Here is a 12,007-nt window from a genome sequence, read left to right as displayed (position 1 = left end):
TTAATAACATACTGTACCATAGTCTTGAGTGACATTTTGAGCACATACCAAGTCAGACTAATTATTTACATTAGCTGTAATGCTTCAGCTCTTGTACATGCCGGATGAGAGAAGACAGCTCCCTCTGCACCCATTAAAGTGTGGTCGAACTATTAAACTGCCTGTCACAATCAATCGTGTGTCCCATGAATTACCGTCTTACACGGACACTGAGTAATAGGGACTTACTGTACATTGGTGGAAGATGTCGGGGACTCGAGCAATGAATAATACTTTAAGTGGGAGCTTCTGGACCTGCCTGTGCTTGCTGTCAGGTAGCAGCCTTTATAGTGGCTATTCTCATTAAAGGCAAACTTGGTTTTTTTAAATCAGGAAGGTTCAGCTAATAGTGTCCTCTTAATGAGGTAAAAGTGTTTTTAAATTCTGTTTCAATATACTCTGCAAAATATTTAAACAGGGACTACTGATGCAAAAACATAAAGATGATTAAATGAACAGGAGATGTAAATTATGTCAATGGGGGCTTCCTTGTGACGTGCATAGTCTGTGTAATTCATATGGATTTGCAAAGTATGAAAAAAAAAATGTTTTCTTCATTATACAGTTGCCATATAAAAAAGTAAGAGCAGTGTGTTTATATTTACGAATCTATATTTTTTGGTTTTTTCTTATTGCCGTTACTGTAAAGTTTTCTTAGCGTTTCTGTTGTCTTTGCACATCTAAAGGTTAAAGTTTCCGCTCTTGAATACATAAAGCTCAAGTAGCGTTTTCCTCCACAAACAGCAGTTTTTAAAGGCTCTAGATTGTATTTATGTCTTGATTTTGAGTGGGTCATTCTTTACAGTATGTTTTGGATTGTTATCCTGCAATAGATACTGTACATTCTGCTATCATCCAGCCTCTTTAGGTTTATTATATCCATATTCCTATATTTTCCTAATAGTTTTCATGTCCCAGTGCAAGAAAAACATCCCAAAGCAAAATACTGCCACTACTATATTTAACAATGAAACACATTGAGATTTAATGACATTTTATATTTGTTGGAGGCCATAACTTTTAGCCAAAGACTAGATGCAATGGAGTTAGCTTTCTGCTCATATGGTGATAAAAATCCCCTTTTTTAGAGAACAATATTTTTCTTTGCAGTGTTAAGCTATTTTTCTGTTGGTTCCTCTTTTTATTCTCTATTCTCCATTTGTCCTTTGCATCTTTTCTTTTATTTCTTGAGCTCTGAATAACCCTGCTTTCTGGGTGTGAAAATGTTTTTTTTTCTGTTCCTTTCTCCATCTGTTCCTTTGCAGCAATTCACTGATACGAATATCACCTCCATTCTTTCTGGAGCAGTTTGCTGAGGAAATGTGTGAACAAAATGTCAGAAAATAGTAATAATGCAGATTCTGACAAGGTAATTTTACTGCTTTATTTTATTTGTAAAAAGACTTTAGTAGCTTGTATGTGAGGAGTGTAAGCTGTCATTAGAGTCTCAGGAGTTTAGTTTTTATTCCTGCTACATTGTGAATTCTCTTTTATCTGAATCTTATAGTTCTTGACTTTGCCAGCACTCTTAGACTTTTAGGATTTGTTCTGTTCTCTTCCCATTCGGTGACCATCAATGAAATGGTCCTGCCCTCTTGTAAACCTCTGTGCTCTTGTTAGTTTTAATGGAAACTAATCTGAGTTTGGAACATTAAGGCTAAGGCCACTATAGTTTATTAAAGTGAGAAATTAAATAAATTCAAATAACAATAAAAAAAAAAACCCTTTCGTATTTTGACGTTTAGGTGAGCACTAAGTAGATTTAATTCAAAGAAAAAAAAACACAAAAAATTTGTATGTATATTAAACAATGTGTCAACCCCCAAAACGTGTTATTATGATGAAAGGGAGGTCAACCTTTTTTAATGCTGGGGAAGTTTTCTTTATTAATAAACAATATGGTCTTTACCTTGTTCTAAAATTATAAAATGTATTTACAAATTACTGAAAACAAATGGGAGATACTAGTAAACCTGTTAGTTCAGAAATAAAAAAAAAAAACTATAAAGGAGAGACATTTTTTTTGAGAACCTTAAACAAAGAGTCGTTGATGGCATAAGTAAACACTCATTTGTTTTTTAAATTCAAGTTTTTAGAGGAAAATAAAATCTGTTGTTGAACAGATGGCTTCAGATTTAGTGCTGGAATCTTAATTTCGGTTCTGGGACAACACAGACTCTGTCCAGGTGTCTCAAATTGCCCTCATGTCACAGTTGAAATGACACTTTATGTAACTACACCTTTCTGGAAGAGTTACCCCAACAATCAAATCTTGAATTGGAGAAAAAGATAGATGGATGTTTATTAAACAATTTCTATTTACATAAATGGCTTTTTTTTTTATTCTGAAAGTGAAAAGAACATTTACAGTCTTAGCAAGTGAGGATCCTGGGATACAATAAGCATTTTAAGATCTGACCCAGGTAATTAGCTAACAATGACTGGGAAAATCTTGTTAAAAAATAGCTAAACTGAAAGTTTTCTGGCTTTATAATTCCTTTACATCTCTCTCCTATTTCTATAGGGAATAAACCATGAACATGGATAGGCTTAAAAAACTAAAGAAGCACGTGATCCTCAGTAAAATCTCCACTGTGATATAATAGTTATAAACTACGCTTTTAAGATTTTCAATAACTGAGGTAGATGTGAAGTCTAAGACATTCCCTTGTGTTCTTTGTGTCTCTCTGTGTAACACTGCAATTTCACAACTTTGTGCACTTTTATTTCATTTGTCCTTTTCTCTCCTTACCATTGCCTCTACAAGTAACTTTCTTCTCCTATCTTAGATTGTCCCAAAACAACAATTTTGGTGTCTTGTTTCCTTATTCCCTGCCACCTCTCAATTGCTTTTCTCTTCTGGCGACCTTCCATTTTTACCACACTTGTCCTTTACTCTTCCACCTCAATATTATATACACTGAGGGTAGCACTCGCCTGATAAGCCCCATGTCTTGAGAGCTTGTCAGCTGTGTCAGGATTGTGGGTGAAGCCCATCATTACATCTGTCCTCCTCCAAACTACTCTCTGAAACTCACCAAGGACTTGTGGGCAGTGCTCAGTCCATTGTATTGTGTGTGTCAGAAGAATTTCTGTTTTTGTTATGGTTTTTTTTTCACTTTTATTTGGCAGAACAGATTCTATTTAGTAAAACTGGTAAATTTAGTGAGATGTACATAAATCTATTAACATTTGTTAACAGAAAAGGCTATGATTTTCAGTCTCTGCAGCCCACAGTTTAAAATAACTGTCTGAAAATGTGAATTTATTCAACTCTCAGGTAAATAAATGAAAGGGTATAGTTTGGGATGAATATGTCACTCATCAATAAGTCAAGCCCTGAAAGTTGACAATATTCTGTTGCTTTCTGGTCCCATGGTACTGTAGTCCAACTTTATCCAAACTTTATCCAAACTTGGTTACTTGACCCATAAAATTGTGGGTACAACAACGACAATTCATACTTTAACAGTGGGGGTGTCTTCTAGTTTCTGCCTCAGATTTTCATCTCAAGGCCCGGCCTCATGTGGAAGAGATCTAGCACAATGCAAGGTTCAAGATGGAATATTTTTGTCGATACGGCTCCCCTGAGGCTTGGATGGTCCAAATGCTGTCTTTCGCTCTTTGGCTCTGGGTGTGCATGTTAAATGTCAGTTGCCCATCTCACATGGGAGAATTTGGTGGAGTGTGTTGGAAGGATAACGTCAATCTGTTCAACTAAACTTGCCATATGGTATTGTATTTGGGAATAGATTATTAAAATTATTAATCTAGTGTATCTCATTTGGACATTTAGTGCAACATAAGTTAAGCACTTCTGTATTTTTTGCAGTTTGACCAATAAGTCTGTTTCTTACAGAAAATTAGACTATCTCTAAAGAACTTTGTGGATATTTTTATTTTAGCTATATAATCTTGTAATTTTTGGTCATTCTTTACCATGTTTCCATTAGTACTTGAACAATTTTTTCTTCAGTACTGGGCTCAAAGATTTTGAGAATAAAAGGAATCCTCACCATCTTTATCTCACCACACAGCTCCTTTATAATATCATTTGGGCCTAGCTAGGTACCTCCAAAGTAAAGTTGTAAATTACTTCCAGTCAGAAGATAGATGTTAACATTTAAAGGTGACGTTAATGATATATATATCTGCCAGGGTTATGAATAATATAGAGCTTAACTGTAATGCATGATATCTTACCTTGCTCTATATCATGTCTCTTTTTGCAGGAGATATGTACAGTATCACTTTGAGACAAACACCATTTTGGTGTCATTATCGCCCATCTTGTGTCAGTGAGACTCGATGCAGAAGTTTCAGGATTTTTTAAAATCTGTAACCAATCTTTCTTTTAGATCATTCCTCAACTTCCTGTTATTGAGTTTTCTTTTTTTTTTTTTTTTTTTTTAGTATTTCAGAAATAAATCGTTCTCATTTTCTCCCTCTCTGTATGTATCCTTCTTGTCTTAGATGTATATCCAAACTACCACCCTGACAATCTCTCTCAGCCTTTCTGCCTCCGTATCTCTGGGGATGCTCTACATGCCTAAGGTCTACATCATCCTCTTCCACCCAGAGCAGAACGTCCCCAAAAGAAAACGCAGCTTCAAGGTGAGCTGAGCTTCAAATTTCACATCCTGAACTACTGCTAAATTACAGACAGGAAAACTCATATGCAGAAAACCGAAGTGAATCAAAATCTAATTGAATTGCCCGAATTGTGAATATTACTGGTATACTCTTATTTGCAAGAATAATAAGAAAAAAAACAGTGTGCAAAATGGAGGACACAAAGCTGCAAAAAATGATATGAGGCTGTCTGAAATGATGAATTGGCTTCACTTTTCAAACAGGTGTTGGGATTACAATTGTGAGTGCATAGAACCACACACTGGGGTTTTAGTGAAGTCAGAGAGACAGACATGAGGCAGCAGAAAAAAAGATTACTTGGCCAGTACTGGAAATCCTGGGTTTGAATTTACAGTGTTCTACAAAAGTATTCACACCTCTTTAATGGCAACCTTATTTTAAGATTTAATAGACATGCAAAAAGTGTATTTCTATTCAGTTGCCCAGAAACACCTTTTGCAGCTGTAAGTGTTTGAGGTAATGTTTGAGCACAAGATAATTTTGCCCACTCAGACTAGAAGTCATTGGTCTGTGAACTTGTTTTTCTTGCCACAAATTCTTATTGGATTATTTCTTTCATTTATTGTTAAAGATATGAGTAATATGTCTTTTGAAAACCAGTCGTTTAGGTTGAAGGAATAAAAGCTCTTTGATTTGGATTGGTTACAAATTCAAAAAGCCTCCAATTGTGCAGTATGTTGTGTTGGCATATAAAGTTTGTGATAAAAACTCAATTTTCAAGGTGGAAAAATAATGAAAACTTATTTCTTAGGTTCATCATAGATTCGTTGAATCTTTACAGGCAATCGTTACTGCGGCAACCATGTCAGGAAAGCTGACCCAGAAGGGAGACCGACCAAATGGAGAAGTCAAGACCGAGCTATGTGAGAGCATGGAGACCAACAGTGAGTAAGAGAACACAATTTTTTTTATAATTACACATCTAAACCACAAGAAAACCACTTCATGGATTAAATTCTTTTTCATTGTGGTTAAACATTAAAAAGGAACTATATTACAATTGACAGATTGGAAAAATTTACACATTCTACTTGTAGTTAAACACAGAATTGTTGGTAACCTTCTGATAATACAGAAAACATGTATTAGTTTTGTTAGTTTAAAGTCATTTCAGTGTTAAACCGTTAAACTGTTCACAGACAGGGTCATCAATATTTTTATTAAATGTAAAATAATATTTTTCATATGACAGGCCATGGCAAAATAACTGCCTATAATGGGTGCAAACAGATTCCAGAGTAAGGACGGTTATTCACAACCACCCACTGTTTTTAATGCATTCAAAATATTTTGTTAATTACTTGTCCTCGTAGATTAGTGATGCACAAACAAACAAATACAACCTATCCCTAAATGAGTTCAGTGTTTGAACCTTTTTCATTAATTTGTTTTTTGTTCGTTTTCAATTAAATTTCATGACTCACTTTTTCTTTCCTGCCGTGGTGCCAATTTCTAAACAGCATGGTGTGAAGTACTGCCACGTCCATGTCAAAAGCCTCATTATGGATTGAACTAGCTAACCCCATTATCAGAATGTATCAGTGAAAGAGGGTTTTCACATGCCTGTGTGTGATTTAAGAGTAGTACATATATATTTTTTAACTTGAGTTAAACAGTGGGAATAGTTATGAATGTAACATTGTGTGGAAACTGTTTTAAACACCCGAAATAATATATGCAAACAATTAAATATGTATAACGTAGTATATGGTAGTCCCTGGTTCTTAAGGTGCACTGCCCTGCAGTCATCTGAAACAGAGAAACATCTAATACATGCAGGGCAGTGTGCATTGAGGACCAGGGTTTAAATTAAATACACAGGTATTGGCACAGGGAACAATCCTTGATAACCTCAAAAAATCCTGACTCCTATTAGATACATTTAAAAAAGCGAGATAGCTGCTACCAAAAAAGGCTGCTAGAACTGTAGAGGAGGCTAAGCAACAACCCCCCTGAGCCAGGAAAGGGGGCCCCTTAAGCACATATTGAGTTGCTTCCCAGAAGCTCCAGGGAGAGGCTGATACTGCTGGTGTCGCAATCAGATGCTCTAAATGATCACAGAGAGCCTCTGTATTGTCATTGCCAGCTGTTGTAGATCTAAACCCAGAAAGCTAGCTGTTAACTTCATTAGAGCCCCAAACAACATCTACTCTGCAGCATGATCAGGGCTTAAACTGCATAGAAGTGACAGCTGCGAGTGCTGTAGGTATCAAACCTGACATTCTGTTGTAAGGGGCTACGACGGCAATATTCACACAGCAGGTTTTGATGCTCGATTCCTAATTTCCTTTGCATAGTTACTCAGACTGCTGCTTTAATGTAGCCATCATTCGAGTCCAGTCTAAACAGTCCATGGCTCCAATGCGACCCACATGCACAGAAGGACTATGTACACAGCAGTGCACTGTTTAGATAAGTAATAGATGTCACAATTTCTGTGTTATTATAAATTGTTGAACAGTAGGAGCCAACAATATTTTTTCCTTTTTATTTTTTATTTTTGTTTGCATCATTAAATGGAGAAAGGTGAGAGAGAAAAACTTCTCACACAAAAATGAGTTTTTGGCTTTGTGGAGCAGACGCTTTATCAGACATGAATTACATTATTTCTTTGGGGGGTGAAAAAAATCAGAAATGTGTTTAATTTGCCTGCAGTGTGAATGTAGCCAAAGTGCAGTTGCATAATAAATACTCTCCACATGCAGATTTAGTACCAACATCACCCCAATCTCACAAACATGTAGCGCTGCAACTAACAATGCTTTCCTACTTGATTAATTGTTCCAACACTAAAGAGTTCTGGATAATCAAAGGTTTTTTCAAATTTTTTTTTTTTTTACAATTTTAGCATAATCACAGTCTGTATACTCAAGTCAACAATTAATAATTGCAAAATGAGTTGATTTTTAGAGCCATACACACTTGACAGCTTGCTGTGTTTGTACTGTTTGTCTAACTAGAGGTGATTGGCTACTTTTAAAGAACCCCCACCTCTTCATACAGTACTGTTATCTCCCTAGTTGTGGTCAATAACTTTAACAAACCATCTTCAGGGCAGTCGCTGTTCTCATAAAGAGACAAAAAATGGTTAAGTTATGAATGTGTTTTGACTGTAGCATCCATATTCTCTAAAATGTTTAATGATATAATTTTGAACTTCCTATGCAGTGAGCTTGGCTCCATCATTGATGTTTAGGAAAGTGAGGCTTCAGTGAACTTTTGTTTATAGCTGAAGAGATTTCTAATCAGTTGGATATCAAGTAAGAGAGCAGGTATTAGCCTGAAGATGTTTTGCTAATGGTACTAGCTACATCCTGGAAGAAAACAATTAAGTCTCAAGAGGCAGAGTTTCCTGTAAGCAGCCAATATCAGGCAGTATACCTTTTCCCGTTGGGTTTATCCTCAAAGTAACAAAAGTTGACATGAGTGCACAGATACAGCTCTACGCGTGTTACAAAGGCTAAAGAACAAACCATATGTGCAGAGAAAAAAAGGGAATTCACTCATACTTGTGTGAATATTTTAGGTCCTTATTTTATCTGCATTAATAAAACTGCTACTTCATGTGGAGAGAGTTGTCATGCTGGGACAAAAAAAGATATTAAGGCCTAAAGTGAAGTATGACAGCCTTATCAGCAAAATGACTGGATGTTAGGGTACCTTCCTGTGAAGTCAGGGTCCAGCCTCTCTGCAGACCTTACACTCCACTCTGGATCAGTGGAAAAAGAAGGAGATAGAGCAGAACTGTGATCAAGCTGCCAGGGCACAGGCTGGGCTCCCTGACCTGAAACACCCAGTGACCTCAGCATACATCAGTGAGTGTGCCCTAGCTTTCATCAGAAGAGTTTTCACAGCGACCCTGCATGCGTTAGATGCATCTCTCTTGCAGCACACCTGATACAAAAGATTGCATGACCTCCTCAGCAGCCATCAAGTGCTGCCAAAGTCTATTAATTATACATTCACATCAGTCCGGGGTTTCTCAGCAAGAAGACACTTTAAACATGCAGGGCAGCTGTCCCTGAGGCCCTGAAATGAGAACCAGTGTCCAATACATTGCTGGAGAGCTTCAGCTTTTACATTCATCTCTTTTCTAACACTGAAGCTAATGTCTGTATTCACTTGATGTTGGAAAAATCTTGTGAGATAGTAGCTCTAGCTTCTAGGACTGGAATTGATTTAGAGGCTCAGGATACCTTTCCAGATTTTGAAATTGTCTGTATAAATCAACAAAACTGAAAAGCATTAATAAAAGTTAGAATTGTTTTTTTCTGTACCTGTTATCACTGGAAATCCACAAAGTTCCTGTCAGAAAAAAGATGCTACTAAAATACAATATTTCCACTAATATTGTTGATACAAATCAGATAATTCGAAGAGGACACTCTAAAGCAGGCATCCCCAAACTCAGTCCTTCAGGGCCGCTGTCCTGCAGGTTTTAGAGGTTTCCCTGCTTTAGCACAGCTAATTATAATGATTGCGTTAGAGCTAAAGCCTGTTAATCAGCTTTCAATTAAAATCAGCTGTGCTGGAGCAAGGAAACCTCTAAAACCTGCAGGAAGGCAGCCCTCGAGGACCGAGTTTGGGGATGCCTGCTCTAAAGAATCCAATATTCTGTCAGCATAAAATATCCCCTAGCAATGGTGGCAAAAATAAGTGCTTGTGATTCAAATTTTGAACCCAGTTTTAAATCGTGTCATTTCCCCATCAGTACGTTTCAGATGTTTTGGGGGTTATTTCACGGAGCTGTAATGATGATGTAAATTTTCACAGATAAGTCTTGACAGCAAATGTTACACCTTTTGATTTGAGGGTAGGAATCCAGCAGCTTCACGTATTCTGTGACTGACATTGCTAATTGTTTTTGCAGAGTTCCTTCTAGATAGCCATCCTAGATGCATTTAAACACCAAATTTCATGTGTAGCCACCAATACTCTATTTGATTTTAACTCTCGCTATATATTTTACATTATCCTCTGAAATGCTTTCTTCCAGAATTACCATCCATTAATGCATTCAGAACAGCTTCCCTTTCTCTACAGAAGCAGAGCATCAACTCTCTCTTTATTTTAGCTAACAGTAGGAGGTTATCTGTTCATTAGACAAATAACTTTTACAGGCTGATGGGGGTATTTTATTATTATTAGTAAGGATTAAATCAGATTAAAAAGAGCTGAATGCAAAACAAATTAGCGATTTACATTTAAAGTTTTGAAAAACATTGGGCCCCTCCTACTTTTGAGTACTACTTTGTGTTGAGTGTTACAGTGCATAAACTCCAAATTAATTAGTCTTTGTTTGTATGATGACACAACGTGAACAAGTTAAAGAGCTATAAATACTTTTGAAAGGCACCGTATGAGTTGCAAAAACCCAATGGATACATAACAGGAAAGTGCTTAAGCATCTATGCCGCTGCAGAGACATTAATGTTTAACAGGGACAAAACAGAGGGGACACAAAACATTGCACATGCTGAAGCCTCAACAACTTAGGTGGTGTCCTGATGGGACAACATCGCCAGTGATCTATATTAGCGGAGTGTTGACCAAGTGGTTAGAGCAGTGAGCTTTTGCTCTTAGAAGTTTGCAAGTACCCAGTTCAATCCCTACAGGCTGTATGCCAGGTCTCTGAGCAAGACCCTTAACCCCTGGTTGCTCCCCGCACAATGGCAGCCCACTGCTCCCCAAGGGGATAGGTTAAATAAAGAGGTAAACTTCTCCAATGTGAGATTAACAAAAGTTCAAATATTATTATTTATTTATTTTTCTTTTGTTTCCTTGTCTGAACTTGAATTTTGCTACAAATGCATTCTTACACTTCTCTGTTGACTTGTCTTCATACAGCTTCATCAACTAAGACGACTTACGTCAGCTACAGTAATCATGCCATTTGAAGGGACTACGAAGAGAGGGAGCGTGTCTTCTAGGGAGCCAAGTAAGAGAGGAGGTGGAGGGGATCACATCTGATTTTGCCGAAAACCGGTGAATGCACAGAGCGCCCAATGGAAACCAAGCATGAGACATTTTGTATTTGTTACCCATCAGAACCACAGAGGTGGGACCACTCAAACAGCCAGTCAGTGTGCCTGCTTTGCTGCTACTCTCAGCTCATTGGTCCTGCCATGAACTTACCTGTTTAAAGAAAGAAAAAAAATCTTTAAAAAAGTAAAATAACACAGGACAATGGACAGCAAAACAAAAAAAATTAAAAACGTTTAAAAAAATGTTAAAGAATATCTGAAGATGTGTAGAAATTATATATAAAATGGCAAAGGTGGGGCTGAAAAAGAGATTTAACAAACTACATTTTAAAAGATATTTAAAAAGAGAAATGTAAGAGAAAATCTATGAGACTCAAAGTGTTTGTTGTTGTTCTCTACTTGTAAGTATTTTTGTGGTTGTGACAATTTTTTCATTCTTGTCTCACCGTTGTCTTTGGATCGCCCTTGCATAATGAGATGAGTGTGTTTCCTCCTGCTGTCTTGGCGAACCGGGTTGTAGCCTTGGGTTGTGAACCTGTCTAATGCCATGGTTGAAGCATGCCAGTTTTTATACAAAAAGGAGATTTATTTATAATAAAGGAATGTTTTGCAAATGTGTAGATTTGTTATGTTTTTGATAATTCAAGGTAATTAAGGTTTTTAACTCTTTGAATGACAGAAATGGGTAAATTTGATCTTATTTGCATATGCATACAGTGGCATCATTTTAAAAGGAAAAAAAAAATATCTGACACTCTATCAAGTGGAAAAGGGTAGGTAGCTTTCTCTAAGACATAGCAAAGCAATACGGTTTTAGTGAAAATTTAAATTTCCAAGATAAAAGCAAAGAAATTTAAACCTGCTGTGTGAGAACGTTAAAGTCTTGTACATAGATGTTTTACATGTTGGATAGACAATTAAATAGGGGATATGTAGATTTGACCACCAATAAACCTTTAGAGGAACCAGGGGAAGGGCGATATGGCTTGAATATCTGACTTTTAATTATTTTTCTTACCAGATCTTGTGAATCACTTATTTTTCTCACTTAAGTTTTATAATAAAAATGACATATTGCGTTGATGTCCATCATGCCCCCTGGGCGGTGACCTTAATTTAAAGCGTAAATTTAAGCTTTGAGCCTTTCTTTTAAAATAATGTTTCCAAAATCAATTAAATATAACACACTAATTGCATCTTGTATTACAAAGAGACCAATTTTATCATAATACCCTTATAGTCTGATGACAAAGAGTAAAAGAGGACAGCGAGAGCCAACTTTAACCATGCCATAAGGTCAGAGCCATGGTCAGAAAACCCAGGATAGTTTC

At 36.6% G+C, this 12,007-nt stretch overlaps 1 protein-coding gene across 4 annotated transcripts in view; it reads left to right on the top strand.

Annotated features, from left to right (window-relative positions):
- Positions 1-11,293, top strand: part of grm8a (glutamate receptor, metabotropic 8a) — a 400,661-nt gene extending 389,368 nt beyond the window's left edge. For 2 of the 4 annotated variants that reach the window (XM_038272283.1, XM_038272282.1), the window contains exons 12-14: positions 4,513-4,653; positions 5,474-5,576; positions 10,540-10,589. In XM_038272283.1, the coding sequence (XP_038128211.1) occupies positions 4,513-4,653; positions 5,474-5,576; positions 10,540-10,589 (294 nt within the window). Of the gene's footprint in view, positions 1-4,512; positions 4,654-5,473; positions 5,581-10,539 lie in introns of all 4 variants that reach the window. The other 2 variants (XM_038272284.1, XM_038272281.1) reach the window with 2 other exon arrangements.
- Positions 11,294-12,007: the final 714 nt, after the last annotated feature.

Source organism: Cyprinodon tularosa, unplaced genomic scaffold (assembly GCF_016077235.1).
Source record: "Cyprinodon tularosa strain WSP-4 unplaced genomic scaffold, ASM1607723v1 ctg821, whole genome shotgun sequence".
Taxonomy (NCBI): domain Eukaryota; kingdom Metazoa; phylum Chordata; class Actinopteri; order Cyprinodontiformes; family Cyprinodontidae; genus Cyprinodon; species Cyprinodon tularosa.
Note: the sequence above shows the minus strand (reverse complement) of the source record. Positions and strands in the feature narration are given on the sequence as shown.